Genomic DNA, 19,447 nt, shown 5'->3' with positions numbered 1-19,447 from the left:
TCATCCTAGGCCCTACAGTTCTCAAGATATTCACAGAAAACTGTGTCTGCCCCACCCTCCTTTCAGGGGATGCAGTCCAGCGGGGGGGCTGCAGATCAAAACGAAAAATGATGGTTCCATGCTATCCATGTGGGGTTACATGCCCACCAAGTTTCGTCTACCCCGGTCTTTCATGGAATCCTTGACGGAAATTTGGACATGCGAAAAAGAAAAAAAAAAAAAATCTGACTAAACCTATATGACCGCCGCTTCGCTGCGCGGTCATAATAATATAAAATCACATTCATAAAATCGGTCTAGACAATTATTTTTTTAAGTTACAAAGCCAGTTTCAATAGTACGACCAGTGAAAGCCTAAAACAAAATTAATTTTGCCACAATAGAATTGATTGCTATTATATCTGATTTAAGTCGTTGCCAAGCGAGGCTAATAAGAATATCAGTTGTCCCAGTACAGACAAGCGGGTATGTCAGTGGGCTGTTATTTTCTCCTCACTGACTGATGAGTGCTCCTGATATGGCATGCAGCTGACAGTTTGCTTATTTCCCTTTTGCTCAGAGGGCTCTCTTCAGCTAATTTCAACATGGCAGTCTCGGAAGCACAACTGAGTGTTTGGGGAAATGTCATTTTTAATTAAATCCCAGGTCCTTTAAGATAAGCAGTTAGGCATTAATTTCACCTGGGGCGTGAAGCCGCAAAGAGCCAGAGTAGCATGACGTATGTCTGTCAAGACTAATGGTATGCATAAACCCCACTACTCATTCCTGTTCTCACTGGTAAAACAAAAAGGAGCCTACCTAATAACATGTCTGATCCTGTTATGTAAGTATATTGCAAAATATTTTCAGTTTTAATTGGACAAGTTTATATGTTTTTTATTTGTTTTATGGCTCCATCATGTTTAATGTTAACTGTGTCTTGTTGTCTATGTGTCTGGAACCTTAAAGTCTGTAATGCTTTTAAATGTCAATGTTGCATGATGATGGCTGGTAGTCTTGGGTATAACTATTCTTTCAATTAAAAGTTGTGAGAACATTTAAATGTATTCAACTTTAGGGCCCACACACCAATGTTATGATACCAAACAAAACTAAGGTAAAAGGCAAAACATAAGTATAGGTATTTAGCAGGCACTGGCACTTTAGCAGGCACTTTTATCCAAAGTGCAGGACTCCCAAACAAAAATACCAATAACAAATAAAAGACAAACTGAAATGATAAATACTTTATAATTAGTCTTAAGAAAAAAAGAAGTCAGTAACATAGAGTAGTACATCCATGAATGCATTACATAAACATAAGGTATTTCAATATACCATATAATTTAACCATAGGTTCTGTGGAAAATGAAACATAGATAACCTGCGTTAATGTGATATCATCCTGGTCTAAATTTATTTTTGAAATCAGTCAGAAATCAATACTATTTTGCAATTAACATAATTCAGGTCTACTGAGTTCAAGTCTGAGGAAAGTAGCCTACTGTAAAAAAAGAAAACTGTTCTAGTTTTGAATTGGGCCTACATTAGTAGCCTATCTTCAGCACTGATGGGTTTAAATATGTGAATTATAGACCCGTGGCATTGGAAATGTGATAAGAAGCAGGATATTCTCTTAGAGGTCACACACAAGAACACTGGTAAATAAAAGACCACGCATTCTTTACAGTGATGAAATGGCAATGCATTTCTCAACCTGAGTCTCTCATTAGTAGGCTATGAAGGCTTAAACAACAGCTAGTTAGTGCATAAGGCTTTTGCAAATAAATACAGTAAAGGTAGATGGGAAAATGTTGACAACATTGCTTAATATAAAGTTAATCTTCCAAATAGGGCCAGGCTAATTCATTTTCTTTGATTGATTTGTGGAAGTGGTGTAGACAGGCTACAACAGTTTCCAAACCTTGGGGTCGTCTGAAATTCAAATAGGGTCGCCTGAGGTATCTTACATCACATTAAAATACATACATTAAATAAAAAAAAAAAAAAATTAAAACCCCATGATATCCAAATTAAGTAACTAATTGGATCCTTCATTAAAATCTGACTACGTAAAAAATAAACTTAGACAGCTCGCATTAGATGTTTGATGTCATCATGATGTTTGATCAACATCCAAACAAAGTAGCAAAACATCCAGACATGCAAAGTTAGCCAAACGAATGAGCTTTTAGGCTTGGGGTCGCCAACGTTTTGTGACATCAAAATAGTCACCCATAGGGTCACCTGACAAAAAAGCTCTCTCTAAATTTTTAGATATTGATGATAAATGCACCTTTTGCAATACAGAGCCAGAATCTTTGTCTCATGTGTTTTTCAATAAAAACATTGAAATAACATATAAGAATATTATTTTGTACTTTAAGCATTCTGACCCTAATATCGATTTTATTTTAAACTTGTTTATTTTAGGAACTTCCATATTCATAAATGCAGATGTATTAAAAAGCCCCCAAATCTGGAAGCTTTTAATTGTGAACACAATATGTACATGCAAACTTTAGCACTAATTATTTGTAAAAAAAAGTGAGAAAACGATAAAGATTTACCGAAACCTTTTTAAAGAGGAATAATGATAGCCTTTTTATGTAGGCCCTATTTATTTTTTTGCTTATTTCTTTATCATTATTTTGTTTCAATGTGTCATTCATGTATATTTTTGTATTTTCTGTTGAGCATCCTTATGTTTACTCACTATTGTAGGTATCTGTGTTAATATGCCTTTGTACTTCACTTTGTTTCAATAAAACTGAGTTGAAAAAAAAAAAAAAAAAAAAAAAAAAACCTGCCAAAAAAGGGCAACCATGGGCAGGAAACAAGGCTTTAGGCTGGGTTGTGCTCTGATAAAAATAATATATGCCTACCGTAAGGTTGCTCACTAAAACACTGAACCACAACTGAAAGTGGCTTAGCGGCTCTAAGATTCCTGTCTCCTACCACGAAATAACTATTTTATTTAGGCCTACTACATCAATCAAATACATAAGTTACCAAAGAATAATAGTTTCTCTGTGGGCCTAGATCTACAGGCTTATTATTGGCACTTCTGCGCATGCTTGGCCTCGAGCGCTTCCTTCCGACTTTCCTAGTTTCAGTAGCTTCCGCCTCCATTTTGTCATCGTATGTACAAGTGGCAAAGGAAAACCTCTACAACTATTGCGTCGTAGAGATAGATTCTCCGGCAATGGACGGGTAAGTAATATGTGCATTTCCACACCAGCGACATGTTGCAATTTGTGTTATGTTAGGACTCTAATTACAGCAGAAACTTATACGACGTGTGCTAACATAGTTGGCTAACTTAGCATAGTTAGCTGGGGTGAAATGCAGCGCAGCCAGTATTGCCATAGAACGTTATTGCCTCAGCATAGCATTTTAGTTCAAGCTAGCTTGCTACCTGTATCTACTGCGAAGCAACAATTGTGATGAGTATCTATGGCGAATAAGTTACGCTAACATTGTGGCGGGGAACTGGCCTCGTATGTGGCGAACCATTTCAAATTTCAAAGTTTAGCTACATATCTAAAGTTTGTAAGAGCAAAGCGCTATCCTTATGCCTGTCAGCGCACTTGACTATTCAATGAACGATGCATATCATGTCGTCAGTTGGCTTATTAACGCATTGGGGTGTAACATATTTTGCATAACGTTATTTGTAAGTTATCGCTTATGGATATAACATTGAGGACTGTGTGCAACGACGTAGGCATAGACAATTGCATATTGTTTGATCAACGTTAGCTAAGTTATCCAGAAAGGCGTGTCCCTGAGTGATTTAACGTTAAAGGAGAATTCCGGTGTGATATTGACCTAAAGTGTATTGAAACATGATACCGAGTGTGAACGTATGTCTCATAGCCCATCTCGACTTGTCCCCTGCACTCCAAAATCTGGCGCTAGTTAGCCGATGCTACCAACAACTTTTTCAGTAGCGGTGCTTCGGCATCGGGCTAGCCATGCAAATAAATCACTGTTTTACACCCATTTACGAGGCTCAATGTATCTCCACACTTCATTGGTGGACTTCCTAGGGCCCTGACATTTAAAACGAGACATTGAGAACTTTGAAAAAGCACTGGTAGTTTACTTACAAGACGATTTATACAGACAGTATCTTCACGAAGTTTAACGTTTGCAGCCATCTTGAATTTAGTCACGATAAGTCGAGCAACGAGTAAGAATGAACAGGTATGATAAGGGATCAGATTCCAAAAATAATTCAGTGGAAATGCATGGATTCCAGTTTCTTCCAGTAGCAGCAACTGGAATCCATGCATTTCCACTGAATTATTTTTGGAATCTGATCCCTTATCATAGCTGTTCATTCTTACTCATTGCTCGACTTATCGTGACTAAATTCAAGATGGCTGCAAATGCTAAACTTCGTGAAGATACTGTCTGTATAAATCGTCTTGTAAGTAAACTACCAGTGCTTTTTCAAAGTTCTCAATGTCTCGTTTTAAATGTCAGGGCCCTAGGAAGTCTACCAATGAAGTGTGGAGATACATTGAGCCTCGTAAATGGGTGTAAAACAGTGATTTATTTGCATGGCTAGCCCGATGCCGAAGCACCACTATTGAAGAACATGTTGGTAGCATCGGCTAACTAGCGCCAGATTTTGGAGTGCAGGGGACAAGCCGAGATGGGCTATGAGACATACGTTCACACTCGGTATCATGTTTCGATACACTTTAGGTCAATATCACACCGGAATTCTCCTTTAATACTGAAATATCATGTGCAGTAAATTAGGCAGAAACGTCAGCCACACATTTATATGTCTACAGCATGCTAAATAGCCCTCAAAACGAAACCAGTTTGTTAAACCTATTTACGTTAATAGTAACCAAGAAACTTGCACTCGTGTCAACTTGTACTAGCTGCTAACGAGATATCAGCCATGCGAGCTAACATCAGCATGTTTTCCGTTAATTTTGCATTAACCATCATTTAAAGTTAGTTTGTCCATTCTGGGCGAATTATATATTTTATTTTGTGTTAATAAAGAAATTAGCATAACGATGGGGAACTGCTAAGTACGTTGAGCGAATGTCTAATTAAGCCAATGTCAGCAACCTTATGTTAATGTTAGCTACTCTAACCAAATCATTAATTAACTGAATTTCCCTGGTTATGCTAGCCAAGTGAGTATTAGAGAAGTGGCAGTGACATTACTGTTACTGGTTGGATAAAAACAGGATTCATTGCATGATGTCTCCTGAAGTTATTTCAGGCTAGGAGTCCATAGACAATGGTTGTGTTCAAGATGAAACTGCAGGTCTAACGTTAGTCTCTACACTCCTTTCAGTAGGCCCTGAGACTGGCTGAGGATGCCTTATTCAGTGTGATGCTGTTTTACATCCCGCAAAAGCAACTTTGAACAAGCTTTCATCCACCTCACTAAGCTGCACCCTGTTCAGAAATGTGGTGGCTTTAGTCCTGAAATGCATGCTATTTTCGGCAAATCATGTGTAAAGAATGCGGAATGTAAAGGTGTAATTTGAGCTTCAAGTTGACAGTGATGTTATTGCATGTTGTAATATAATGCTGATGTAGTTCTTAACATCCCTGCATAGTTTGCTACCAGTTTGACTTTGCTTCCATTATTTGCATTTTTTCCCCAGCATTGTCAGTGATGTTGGTGTGGGGGTGAAGGTAAGTAGTGATATTGACCTTGGTTAATTTTGGTGTTTTCTCTCACACTGATATGCTCATGGCTTCTTCAACAAGATGGTATTAGGTGGTTTTGCTAGCAAGAAAATACAACAGTAATATTGCCTGTTAATCATGTGTTACCAGTGGTCCTCAATGTGGGGAAAACTAAGGAGGTCCTCATACTGTAAGTTTCAGAAGGAACAAACCCACACATAAACCTATCTAACCTACCTAAATAGTCTATATTAACAACTCTCCAGTTTAAATTGTCAGCACCTTTAAGTTCTTAGGCATCCACGTTTCAGACTCCCTCTCATGGTCCTTCCATATCAGCTGTGCTATGAAGAAGGCACATAGGATGCTTTATTTCCTGAGATGTTTCAAGAAATATATGCCCCTTAACATTCTACAGAACTTTTACCGTTGTAGAATTGAGAGTATACTGACAGGCAACATTGTAATGTGGTTTGGCAGGGCTACTTCACACAACCTTAATCTTCTGACAAAAGTGGTCAAAACTGCATCTAAAATCATCGGGGTTCCACTTGAACTGCTCCAAAACATTTACTGGAAATGTTTTATGTCACTAAGAAGGCACTAGGTATTATGCAGGATTTTAGTCATCCTGCACACAATCTCCTCTCCCACCTTCCATCAGGGAGGCGTTTGCAGAGCATCCCAATGTTCACATCACATTTCAGGGATAGTTTTTACCCCAAGGTAATTAAGCTACTGAATGATGGTACAAGAGGAAGGAGGGCTGAGGTCTGAGCTTAGTTACTATATGTTTACTTAGTTACTATATGTTTACTAAATGTTTACTGTGCCTGTACTGTTTTTAAATGTTATTTATAATAGTTCATTAAGGACTGGTGCTGAGAGAGTGCCAAGGCACATTGTATTTCATTGCTGTGGTACTCTGTACTAATAGGACTATAAACTTGAACTGAACTGAAAACTAGGCCTACCAGGCCCATACTGAAAGTCACAAGTAGGCTTAGACAAGGTAAACATGAACAAAGTTTCCTTAATTGTTTTGAGACAGCCTTGCCTTGCCTTCGTACAAAATAGAATATTGTTTTGGTAATGGTACATTTCCATTTATTAATTTACCTGGCACTTTTGTCAAAAGCGAATCATAAGAAATAGAGAACAGTCAAGCCACTGTACAAATAGCAGACAATAGTGTAAGTACCACCTATAAGAAATAGAATGGCGGTTTAGGCTAAAGTTAAGTCAAGGAGGTACAGTACTGTAGATAAGTGGGATGCACAGAGATGAGGGGTAGCTCAGGTTGTGATGGATATTGGCTTTTTATTTGTATTCAATGGCTAGATCTACAGTAATGGTTATATTCAATAGCCAATCTGTTGTGATTTATTGAATCACAGAAGAAATATGGTGTTTTGCAGGAAGTTGGTCTTGTCCCAGGGATACTAATTTCATTTTTCATGGATACAAGTTTTCATGTACAGTTTTGATAATATTAGTCTGGCAGTAATTGAATGGGACTGGTTAATGTCTTGGCCAGTTTAGGAAAAAGCCTGTTTCCTTTCACAAATGGTCCCTGATATTTCTTCCACTAACATTGTTTAGGGGCAAGAAACACCTTTCGTTCCCCCTACAAAACCAAGTTAGCCTAGCCATTCCTGGGGAAGAATTCAGCATGCTGTGTGTTTAATAGCATTGCTCTCCTTTTTAATCACTAGCTTTAGAGTGTTGCTGTTGTTGGGAACTCATGCGAACACTGGGTCCTTCCCCTTAATAGCAGTTAGCCTTTAAAGAATGCCGTCTCACTGAGATGTTGGTTTTAGGGATTTTGTCAGCGACAACTTTATTATATCCAATTTATTTCCCCGTCTTCGGCCGCACGGTTGGCTCAACACCTTATTTATAGCCTCCATAAAAGTGCGGGCGATAAAGAACAATCCGCTGGATCTCACTCACAGACAAAAAGCAGAGATGTCCTATTAGGGGGCTCGGGGTCGTAACAGCCTCACGTTTCTCCCCACTGTCCCATTCGTCACTTTTAGCTGCCCCGAGAGCGCCCGATCGGCGGAGGCGACGGGCTCCAGCTCACCAGGCCTTAACGGAGCTCTGGGTTCAGGGGATAAAAAGGACACAAGCCTTGCATCTAGGGCTGAATAAGATTAAAAAGAGGGGCATAGAGTTTGCGGTTGTGGTGGCTGTATTTTTTTATGTCGTGTGACGCCATAAGCGGTGCTACAGAGAAATGTCTATTGAGAGTAGCTGTTTGGAATAGACAATGTCCACATTAAAGATCAGAGATTTCCTCTTACTTGATTGCTTATGAATTTCATGTTGTTTATTCCAGAGAGGATCAGACGAGCTTTTGTCTAGTAGTCTCTACAACAGTCCCAACTCTGGCATGAGCAGTATAAGTGGTGAGTTGATGTCCGTTCTCTACCCTTTCTACCCTTTTTTTCCCCCTGCTCACTTCTTTTTTCTTCTTTTTCCTTACCCAAGCCCTGAGAATGAAATTTACATAAGTCATTTGCTCAGCCACGGATAGCATTAAAAGAAATCAAAGGATAATGAGTGTTTCAAAGTGAAAATGTTGTATTAGCAGATCCCCCTCTTCAGGGGAGGTACGTGGTCCGTGAATAACCTCGTGCTCCTTTTGTAGGTGGGCACCCACACATGCAAGCGTGTGCCCAGAATTTTTGATTATGTGTGCTGCGCATCTCAATGTGTTGCTTCTGAGGAGGGCTTTTCTTTTTTCCTTTCTTTGTGTTGCCTCCTCAGATGAGGCAAGGCATGGAGTAGACTGCGCAAGCCTTCATGCTCTGGTCGTCCTCACCAAATGATCTCACTGTGCAATCAAAGAAAAAAAAACACATCAAAGATTAAAAGAAAGCACAAGAAGTCGCACAATTTTTATTAAAATTGCCCCCCCCCCCTTCGTAGCAATGAAATTTATGCTTTTACTCTTCTGAATTATAATTGCCAAGTTTGCCCTTGATGTTGGGCATGCCTTGTTCTTTGCTCCCAATAATAACTAGTTTGTTGCTTGAAGAGGGAATTGCTCTATCAATTAATTTGTCGCCTATGCCTGTTTACAGACGGCACGTCAAACGGAAGCGACAGTAAGAAGTTTAAGGTGGAGGACGCGCCCCCCTCCCGCGTGCTCCACATCAGGAAGCTCCCCAACGAGGCCACTGAGACCGAGGTCATTGCCCTGGGGCTGCCCTTTGGCAAGGTCACCAACATCCTTACGCTGAAGGGCAAAAACCAGGTGAGCATCTGCTGCAGGGTCGGGGGACCAGCATTATGATGTTTGTCCCATAGACCACCCCATAGGTACTTTTCAACAGTCTGTGCTTTCTTTTACAGCTCAATGCTGGCAAGAATGCCAGACTAAGGGTACGTTCAGACTAAGCGTCTTTTTCTGACACAAGAAGTTGTGCAGACCGCTTTTTCAGTTTGAAAAAAAAAAAGCTGCCATCGTATTGTTCCAAAAAGCAGCCCGAAGCATCTTTTTGCGATAGTCACTTTGTCTAACGTTACGTGTGGGTGCAAAATGTCGCGGAAGAGAAAATTAATGTTGGCTATTGCTTTTGGTATGTTATGGTAAAGTTGTGAAGTCGTGTCAAACAATTCCCTATATGCTCAGACACTAAAACGAGTCTCTCGACCGGTGTTCTGTCACCTTCTCCATTTTTTACTTGTTGTCATAGGAAACCACAAGTCTCGGTAATCTGCTTGTGATTGGTCATCTGTAAAAAAGACAGCATGACTTATGGCGTTTTTCCGCTAGAAGTTGAACATTTCTCAACTTCTGAGCTGCAGAAAAAGACTGTTGCAGTCGCGTTTTAAAAGAAGCCGACGACTTTTTTGAAAACATGGTCTACTCCATAGGGTTATAATGTAAAACGGACGCCGGTTGCTGATAAAAAGGCGCTTAGTCTAAACAATCCTTATGGCCTACTGAGTAGTGTGAAGTTACGATTATCTTTCATTGTATCAGCCAAAACATCAGCCGTTTACTTATTGCAAGTATTTGTAATTGTCACTTTTGAGCTGGAGTGGGAAAGTGTAATATTGATCAGACTATTCAGCATGAGTTCTTTAGCATTTAGCACAAAGTAGTTTGAGTATTCAGTAGTCTACATATGACTGCTCATTATTCTAACTAGGAGTTTGGATACCTAGAAGGCTATTGCTCCTGCTGGGAAATCCATATCTGCCTACACAACAGGTTTACAATGGTAATGTGCTAAAGTAGGTTAAAAATAAAAACATATTTCACACGCTGCAGAGAAGATTGCAGGGCTTTACTGCTATAAAAAAATATAGAGACCAACTGGTTTTACTGCTATAAAAAAATATAGAGACCAACTGGTTTACCGTATGTCTCTCTAATAGATTTGTTTGTAAATGGAATCATGCATTTCTTTGACCCGAGTCTGAGCCAGGGTTATTCATCTCTGCCTTAACTCTGATTCAAACTCTGCCCTGGCTTCCTTTCACCTGAGATGGTTAATTACACCATTAGCACTATTGATTGGGGCAGGTGACCTTACATCTGATTACCAGATAAAGACTAGTTATTTTCTCTAAGGGTCATTATTTCTACCGGCGTCTCCTGGTTATAGCTCACATTGTAATTGCAGTGGACCCACTTTTTAAATTGACAGTCTCAACTAATTTTGTCCCCTCCCCTCTCACCTTTCAGGCCTTCTTAGAGATGGGGACAGAGGAAGCAGCCATCACCATGTTAAACTACTACATGGCCGTGACCCCACACGTGCGCAACGCGCCTGTCATCATCCAGTACTCGACTCACAAAGAGCTGAAGACAGACAGTGCAGGCAATCAGGTATGCAATACTATCCACGTAAGCTTTAATTAGCACTGCTAATTGTCAGTAGTAGGAACATAGATGCACTGTCAGCCTGTTAAAGCAGTCTGTAAAACAAATTGTTAATTGTGATGCTTATTATGTTTAATGTGTGATGTATGTGTAATATATTGCTTCAGTTGGGTGAATTAATTTGTAATCTGAGCCAAGACTATTTTTTGTAATGTTTAGTGTCATTTTATGGTCTGTGTTTACTTTTTGCTTGCTTAATAGGTCTAGATATGCATTTCCTCTACATGTGAAATGTGTGTGTGTGGTTCCTCATTCTCTGTGTATATTGTCTCTGATCCAGCGGGCACAGGCGGTTCTACAGGCCGTGTCAGCTGTGCAGGGGGGCGGCATGCCCACGTCGAGCTCATCTGCCAGCGAAAGCGCTCTCACGCCCGCTCCAAGCCCCGTACTGCGCATCATCATCGACAACATGTTCTACCCCGTCACCCTGGACGTGCTGCAGCAGGTGGGTCACGCATGACCACTCGGCAGTGGGCAGGGGGTGGGGGCACCTGCAGTGATGTTGGCCTAAATGATGTTTAGAGTAGCTCTGTGGTGCCTCTGCTATGGACATGAGTGGATGGGCTGTCCAGGCATGTTGATCATCACTATTGCTTTAAAAACAGAGTAGCTGCACTCTCTAGTCTCTCGATATATATTTATTAATGACCAAGTCAAGTTTATTTGTATAGCGCATTTCATACACAGAGGTCATTCAATGTGCTTTACATAAACAAAATCAAAGAGTAATAACAAATAAAAGCATAAAAGTACCAGTGTTTCGGTGCGCAGCCTTTGTCAAGGACCGAAACATTGGTCATTAATAAATATATCAAGAGACCAGAGTGTGTGGCTACCCTGTTTTTAAATTGATAATCTCCTGGCCAGCACCTCTACTTAGCTGTGTGTTCCTCCTCCACGCTTTGTCATGGTCGTCACTATTGCCCCACTAAATCCTCAGCTGAGCAGTGTTGAAATAACATTAGAAAGGGACATTTTTAAAATGTTTTTAATGTAGGATGCAAATACAATTCATTTGTTAAGAGGGTATTTATTGTTGAAGATGAACAACGTTGAAGTTCAACACTGGTAGTTTTCTTGTTGCCTGATTTAAAATCTGGACGTACGAATAATATGTAACCGTTTCTCAAATGCACCATTGTTCCCCTTTTGCTTTATCTGCAGATCTTCTCGAAGTTTGGAACGGTCATGAAGATAATCACGTTCACCAAGAACAATCAGTTCCAGGCTCTGCTGCAGTACAGTGAGCCCGTGAATGCGCAGCAGGCCAAACTGGTGGGTGAGAGATCACAGCTGCATCAGGCGCTCGTGACGCGCGCAGCCTGCTCAGCCACTGTGAAATTCCTCTGGGCTTAACAAACCTCTCGCTTTCTCGCTCTCTCTCTCTCTTGGTCTCATTCTCTCTCAGCCCTTATTCTGTGCATGTGTGTCTTGACTTAATCGCTTTCACCCTGCTCTGTTCTCTTGTTTTTTTTTTTTCTTTTTTTTTTTCGTTTTTTTTTCTCTCTCTCTCTCTCTCCTCTGCTTGTTTTTCTCTATTTGTATTCTGTCTCACTTTGTGACCATCTCACTCCCATGTTGTCTGTCTCAATCACACATTGTGAACTGTGGTTGTACTGTGTGAGACTGAGGCTTATCCTGTCTTGTCTTGCTCCTCCACCACCCCTACCACCCTGCTTACAGGCCCTAGATGGACAAAACATCTACAACGCTTGCTGTACACTCCGTATTGACTTCTCCAAGCTGGTCAACCTGAATGTGAAGTACAACAACGACAAGAGTCGGGACTACACGCGCCCGGAGCTCCCGTCTGGAGACGGCCAGCCCAGTGTTGACCCTTCCGTAGCAGCAGCCTTTAGCAAGGACTCCTCCTCGCTGCTCGGTAAGATTCCAGGTAGATCACACTTTTTATTTTCTCTCTCTCCTCACCTTTACCATTCCATGTCTGTCCCAGTGGCTCATTCTGTGAGGCCTAAGTGGGATTAGGCCCGCAACAGTCTTTTAGTGTTCAGCTCCAGAGTGCAGAACTTGAGATGGATGGCTTACCATTAAAAATGGCTTAAAACCTTCCTGTTGGTCTATTGTGAGTGCATGTCTTTGTCTGAATCCTACGTCAAAATACCCAAATCATCAGTTAAGGCATTGGGCCTAGGATGCCAATCATTACAAAACTGAATACAAAACTAGAAATCAGAAGGCAAGCTTCCGCTGCTTGATGTGACTAGTTGGCAGCCCAACGACCAAGACAAGGATTTTTCTCTTTCTAGTAGATTAGACCGTAGAACATAATGCCACTGTGTCTCGCCTAGTCCCACCTCAGGCAGTGAGTGTAGCGCCCCCACCTGAACGTACCTGGTGTTCGCAGGTGCCCTGAGCCCGTTGAATGCTGCAGCGGCCGCCGCGGCAGCAGCTGGAAGGGTGGCACTCGGCCACACGGGCACCAGTGGAGTCCTCCTGGTCAGTAACCTCAACGAAGAGGTCAGTATACCACCAAACACACACACATACACACACCAATGTTCCCAACACCTCTCTCCTTTCTCTCTTTCTCCATCACCACAGCTTGTGCTTACTGTCTCCCATTCCTGTCTTGTTGCTGCACATTTATTAGCAGCATCTGTTGTTTTGTTGTTGCTTTGTCTGGAAGCTCTGGACTGAGGGCACCACTGGTGTTTTTGTGAAGAGGCAGCCCTGGGCCCTCAGGTGCACTGTGCACTGCAGCAGACTTAGTGCGACACCTAAGCCATAAGCCTGTCTGTGCGCCCCATGCACCATCCCTAGCCAGATTTGAAATGTAAATGCCGGTTTCTTTCCGAGCTTTGCTTTACATTCGCTCATTAGACACACATTGTGCTCCATAAACTCAGCCCATCAAGAGGTTAAGCACATGTTCATAATGGTAATGGTATCATTAACTATAATAATCATCATCCTCACACCATGTTCTCTCAGACATTTTTGTATTTTGGTCGCAGTGTGCTCGCGATTGCCACGTCTTTTCTGTCTTGTGTAACCTCCGTTCGTCTGATCCATTTTCTCCTCAAGGTTTTCTCTCAGAGAATAGTTAAAGTTTTTGACCACTCTCTCAACTCTGTCTTATTTTCACAAATCTTGGTCATTGCCCTCTAAATGCTCTTTCTTGATTTCTCTCCCTCGCTCTCTGTCTGACTCTCCAGCTTTTAGATTGTCGCCCTGGTGAATTGAAAATTCACTTACTGTGGAACTTCTTTCAGAGCTCTCTCTCTCTCTCTCTCTCTCTCTCTCTCTCTCTCTCTCTCTCTCTCTCTCTCTCTCTCTCTCTCTCTCTCTCTCTCTCTCTCTCTCTCTCTCTCTCTCTCTCTCTCTCTCTCTCTCTCTCTGTCTCTCTGTCTCTCTGTCTCTCTGTCTCTGTCCTCTCCAACTCTTGCCCTCTTCTCCTTTATTTTTCTCTCTCGCGCTCTCTCTTTCGCTGTCTCTCTTGCTTTCTCTCTCTGAAAGCTGGTATGAAATCTGTGGGAGTCGCTCCAGCAGTTTGAAATTGTCGGCTCAGCTACCCCAAGTCTCTGCCCCCCCACCCCCGAGCGGCCTCTGTCTGTCTGTCTGTGTGTGTTCGTGAGGTGGCTGTGGCAGACAGGGGTGTGCTCCATGCTCCAGCCACACCATAACTCCACCAGGTGGTTTTCAAGTCGACACACCCTGGCACTGGGGCGTGTTGGGCACCCTGCCACTCTCCCCCTTCTTCCAGCTTGCCTGCATTTCATCCTCCTGCTATCTTCAGAGCTAACCCCCCCCGTCTGCCAACTGTACTGCATGCTTGGTTTGATTCCTCATTGTTGTGTCTGTCTGTCTCTGTCTGTCTGTCTGTCTGTCTTCTCAGACTGCTGTTATTTATGATTTGATATGAATGTACCCCACCCACTTGCTGCCCTGGGTGAATACATTTGGCACAATAATTTGCTTTTTTTTTTTTTTTTTTTATATATATTTCTAGAGATGCATTAGCCAGCCATTTCTCTGACCAAACTCCTGCATTTCCTATGTACTGACCTGTGTTTTTATTTTTTGTCCTCTTCCCATGTATTTATTTATTTTATTCTGCATTTGCCAACCCTCCCCTGCCCTCTCTACCCCACCCCACCCCTCCCTACCCTACCCCACCCCTCTCTACCCTACCCCACCCCTCTCTACCCTACCCCTGCCCTCTCTTCCCCACCCCACCCCACCCCATCCCCTCTCTACCCTACCCCTGCCCTCTCTTCCCCACCCCACCCCACCCCATCCCTCCCTCCCCACCCCTCCCTACCCTATCCCACCCCACCCCTCCCTTCTTCTCCCTCCTTTCTTCCCTCTCTCTTACCCACCATTCCCTCTTTGGAATCCCTCTACTTCATCCCAAACCTTCTCCTTCTCCCTCTCCTCCTCCTACCCTCTGATCCACTCCCATGCTGTTCATGCATTATGCCTGAACAACAAACAAACAACCCCTCCCCCTTTCCCAACCTGCCCCTACCCCACATCTCCCTCTCGATTAACTGCCTTGAACCATGCTCCATGACCACCTCACCATTCTACGGGAAACCACCCTCCGTTCTGGACGATCTGTTCATCTCTCCGCTCTCTACCTCGACTTCTCTCTACCTACCTGTCTTGCGCTGCTTGCTCTTCTCTCCTTCTAAAGATGGTTACGCCCCAAAGTCTCTTTACCCTCTTCGGTATGTTATCGTTAGCACTCTACCTTTATTCTTTTTTATTTATTTTCTTTAAATTAGGCTTCATATGTATTTAATTTTAGTCCATGCATTTGTGTTTTGATTTGTTTTCCTTGTTTTTTAATAGTTTGGTAGAACCTTGCCACCTACTATTTCATTTGAATTTCTCTCTCTCTGTTTAGCCTGTAGTGGTATTTAATGCACGAGGAAATGAGTTTGCATGCAGCATTATTTCTGACCAGTGGTATTTCCTTATTCCTAATTTCATCCGAGGGTTTATGTCCTGATCTGTTCTCTTCTGTTCAGATCGGGTATTTGATTTCCCACCTGTGATTAATGTTCTGTCTCTTTCACCCTGTCGACCTGATGGTCCTGGTTTCTGAAAGGCTAACTGTCCCCCACTCTTCCTCCCTCCTCACTCTTCCTCCTCCTCCTTCTCCTCCTCCTCCTCCTCCTGCTCTACCTGTGCTGCTTGTTGCTGTGATGCAGGCGTCTATGGTGATGTGCAGCGTGTGAAAATCCTGTACAATAAAAAAGACAGCGCCTTGATCCAGATGGCAGACTCTAATCAGGCCCAGCTTGGTAAGGTACCCCCCCCATCCCCCCCCCCCCCCCCACCCACACACACACACACACACACACCCACCCACCCACCCACCAGAAACAGCCCCCGGTTCCCCACTGCCTTCTGTGCTGAGACGATCAGCCACACGGACATTTGGGCCGACAAATGAAATAAGATTTAGGAGTAAATTAAGGAGCACAGAAGTTTGTAGAACAGCAAACTATAAATGGTATTTATAGTAATGGATGTTCATTATCATCTTGCCTAACTCCACTAGAAGTCTGTTCTGATCACTTCCTTGACTTACATGACTAAATGTGTAACCGGCATACTAACCAGCATAGTTCAAATAGATTTAAAAAATATATGCTTATAGTTTAGAGCCTTGACTCATTCACTTTGTCCAGAGACGCTTACCTTGTTATGAATTCACCATTTGTCTCTGACGGTAGAGGTTGTATCCTAGCAATTAGGTAGAAGAATAGCTTTCTGTCTTCAAGTCTGTCAAAGAGGCTGTATTTATTTTTTCTGTTTGTGCAGTAGTTTCTTGAAATAGTTTCCAGTGGCAGAGACATTAAAAAAAGATAATTATGGTCTGTGTTATTTGCACAGTGTAAATAATAATATTAAGGCTCCCTTTATTACAGTGTACACTTACACTTACAATTTGAGCTGTGAGGATTAAAATAAGAAGCTCGCACTGACACTTAAGAAGTAAAACTTTGGTGAATAGCACTTCTAATTGCCGACAAGTGGGACAACATGGATGCAAATTGTAGTAACTTCAGAAACCTCTTGATTCTTTTTAATTTATCTCTAATGAATCTGAAATCTTGTTTTAGTACAGTTTTGTCTAACTCCTCCAAAGAAATAAAGTTCTGGCTTTACATCTCACTTTTTCACTTCCCTTGTAATGGCGTGTTGTGAACTGTTGTAAAATGTCTTCAGCTATGAGCCATTTGAATGGTCAGAAGATGTACAGCAAGATCATCCGGGTGACCCTGTCCAAGCACCAGACGGTCCAGCTGCCCCGAGAGGGTCTGGATGATCAAGGGCTCACTAAGGACTTCACAAACTCGCCCCTGCACCGCTTTAAGAAGCCTGGCTCCAAGAACTTCCAGAACATCTTCCCTCCTTCAGGCACCTTGCATCTATCCAATATCCCGTGAGTAAACCAACAGTGCAACTGTGGATTGCGGTGGGGATCCATCTTTTTTCTGTCACTTATGTCAAATGTCACAATACTGAGTCATTACCTTCACCATTTGCAGTGAAGACATCACAGAGGATGACCTTCGAGTTCTGTTCTCCAACTCTGGCGGCACGGTGAAAGCCTTCAAGTTTTTCCAGTAAGTGTCTGGAGTGCATGATGGATCGCTGTTTGTCACACTTTGCCATTTCAACATTATTGACGCTGATCTACATGTCAGCAAGGGGCTAAGGGCAAAACTCCTTAGCATTTGGTCTTGGGGTTGGTGACTGACCTCTCTCTCTCTCTCTCTCTCTCTCTCTCTCTCTCTCTCTCTCTCTCTCTCTCTCTCTCTCTCTCTCTGCTGTTTTCCTAAGGGATCATAAAATGGCACTCCTGCAGATGGCCTCGGTGGAAGAGGCAATTCAGGGCCTCATCGACCTCCACAACTACAACATGGGTAACAACCACCATCTGAGAGTTTCCTTCTCTAAATCGACCATCTGAGAGGGGTCACCCCCACCACCACCACGCGAAGACGCATCAACACTATTTCCCCCTTTTTCTGTTGAATTTTTTTTTTTTTTTTTGACCCTTTTTTGGGACCAGAGTAACCTTTAGTTTGTCATAAATAATTATCAGTCATTCCTTGAAAATCGTGGATGGAGAACATTTTACTTCCTCATTGATCCCCGTTTTCCAGTTTGTACTATTTGGTCATTTTACCTTTTCTCATTTCTTCATGTGAAGGAAGGATGAAGGAATGTTGGCTCCTAGTTTTATTTGCCGATTGACAAACAATGTGCCTTACTTGACAAAAAATAAGTTTCAGCTCTTCTACATCCACACATCTACACGAACTACAGTCTGTTTTGGGGGGCACATTTGTTTTGATGCTAGAAAAGGATGTTTGACGCAGGGGGAAATGTGATTATATGTTTTGTCATGCACTGTTGCTTGTGTTAAGCTGTTGGTTTTCTTCCACTTTTTTTGACATTTTTGGTTAGTATCTGGTATAACTATTCTTGGTTGTTTGGGAATGTCGGATCATAATGAAATTGACATTAGCTCATGAATTATCTTTGAGTACAGGCCACACTTTATTTTTGAAAGAGGGCTTAACAATCTCAACAACCAAAGCTTTTTTTTTTTTTATCCTCAAATCAACAGGATTTATTTTAGCGCCTTTTTTTAAATGCTGATCCAACAGCCCTGTGGCAAAGAATACAGTGTAAATGTCATTGTGATTGAGGATGCTCCTGTAGATATCTTCTGATCTTCATGTGGCGTTTATATTGCTTTTTTACGCTGTGCTAAAGGGTCCCCCCAAGTTTTGTTTCACTCTGCATGCGTTGACTGCTTTAGCTAGTTAAAGATTTATGAGCACTAGGCTTGTGCATGAGATTAGAAGCTAACCTAAAGAGAGCCTTTTTTTTTTTTTTTTTTTTTTTTTTTTTTTTTTGTGTGTGTGGCTGTTTACTGCTGAGGGATTCATGGGAGGGACCAAAACCTATGTGCCTTTAGTCTTAATTTCCACAGCAAACAGAATTTTTACCCAACTGAAAGGTGTGTTTTTTTTTTTTTTTTTTTTTGTATTTATGGAAGAAAAATGCAAGTGATTTATGAAAAATGATTCCATGCATTGTTGTAAGGTTAACCAAGGACTTGTTTGTGATGGAGCATCCTGCCTTTTTTCTCCCCAAGATCACACTGTACCTATCTAGGAATTAAAGCATATTGTCTCTGTTTGCTAAAAGGAAAAACAAGACGGAAAAGCCATGTATGTTTTCTATATTAGTTGAATTTTTACTGCTTTAGTAATGTAAGATCCGGTAAAGTTTGACAATGGCACAATTAAAAACAGAATTTTCTAACAAAGCGGGAAAGGTTTGTGCTTGACTCGTGGTTGGTGTGCTTTTTTTGGAGGGACTTCTTTCGCTGTCTGTCCCCTCCCTTTGTCCCTCCCTCTCTCTCTCTCTTGTGTACTCTGCCTTTTACTTCTGTAGCATGCTCAATAAAAACTTCAGCGGCTCTGTGTCCACCTCTCTCTGTCTCTCTGCCTCCTTCTCTCCTTCTCTTCAGTCTCACCTCAATGTGCTTCTGATGTCATGTTTCCTCTCACGGTGGGAAAAACATCCGGACCAATCTGTCCAGTAAATGTCCTTTTAAAATGAAATTTGAACCTAAAGCTAAAAAAGCTTTAAAAAAATAAATAAAGTATTTCCCACCCTGTAGCTTCACATGCTGCTGAACAATCTCTTGAAGTTGTTTTATTTCTCTATTTCATTATTTAGCTTTTGTGTTTCCTGTAAGCTGTTCCTAGCTAATTGATCTCCTTAATCTTCATGTCTTCTTTCTCTGCTGCAGATCCATCTTCTGCCACTATCTCCAGAGGCGTATCTCCTTAACTGAGATAAACCTGTCCACAAATGGTGGAAGGATAGGCTTCTCTCCTA

The 19,447-nt window shown here is 41.8% G+C and overlaps 1 protein-coding gene across 2 annotated transcripts; it reads left to right on the top strand.

Moving 5' to 3' along the window:
* The first annotated feature begins 3,066 nt into the window (after positions 1 to 3,066).
* Positions 3,067 to 18,890, top strand: ptbp2a (polypyrimidine tract binding protein 2a). Of its 2 annotated transcripts, none has more exons than XM_042067980.1 (14): positions 3,067 to 3,192; positions 5,625 to 5,655; positions 7,991 to 8,060; positions 8,739 to 8,911; positions 10,352 to 10,495; positions 10,830 to 10,994; positions 11,714 to 11,824; positions 12,233 to 12,431; positions 12,915 to 13,027; positions 15,207 to 15,240; positions 15,727 to 15,819; positions 16,751 to 16,967; positions 17,074 to 17,151; positions 17,369 to 18,890. In XM_042067980.1, exons 1-14 carry the CDS (start codon positions 3,185 to 3,187, stop codon positions 17,496 to 17,498), a joined length of 1,566 nt encoding a protein of 521 aa, XP_041923914.1. In that variant the 5' UTR covers positions 3,067 to 3,184; the 3' UTR covers positions 17,499 to 18,890. The 2 variants fall into 2 exon arrangements, with proteins under 2 accessions (XP_041923914.1, XP_041923913.1); XM_042067979.1 differs by having other exon boundaries at positions 12,233 to 12,443.
* Positions 18,891 to 19,447: the final 557 nt, after the last annotated feature.

The sequence above is a fragment of the Alosa sapidissima genome, chromosome 17 (genome assembly GCF_018492685.1).
Source record: "Alosa sapidissima isolate fAloSap1 chromosome 17, fAloSap1.pri, whole genome shotgun sequence".
Lineage (NCBI taxonomy): Eukaryota > Metazoa > Chordata > Actinopteri > Clupeiformes > Clupeidae > Alosa > Alosa sapidissima.
Note: the sequence above shows the minus strand (reverse complement) of the source record. Positions and strands in the feature narration are given on the sequence as shown.

Excerpts from the sequence above, each read along its gene's own strand:
- ptbp2a (XM_042067979.1), top strand. Across the intron at positions 8,912-10,351 it reads CGCTGAAGGGCAAAAACCAG|GCCTTCTTAGAGATGGGGAC; the intron begins GTGAGCATCTGC and ends CTCACCTTTCAG. Across the intron at positions 10,995-11,713 it reads CCCTGGACGTGCTGCAGCAG|ATCTTCTCGAAGTTTGGAAC; the intron begins GTGGGTCACGCA and ends CTTTATCTGCAG.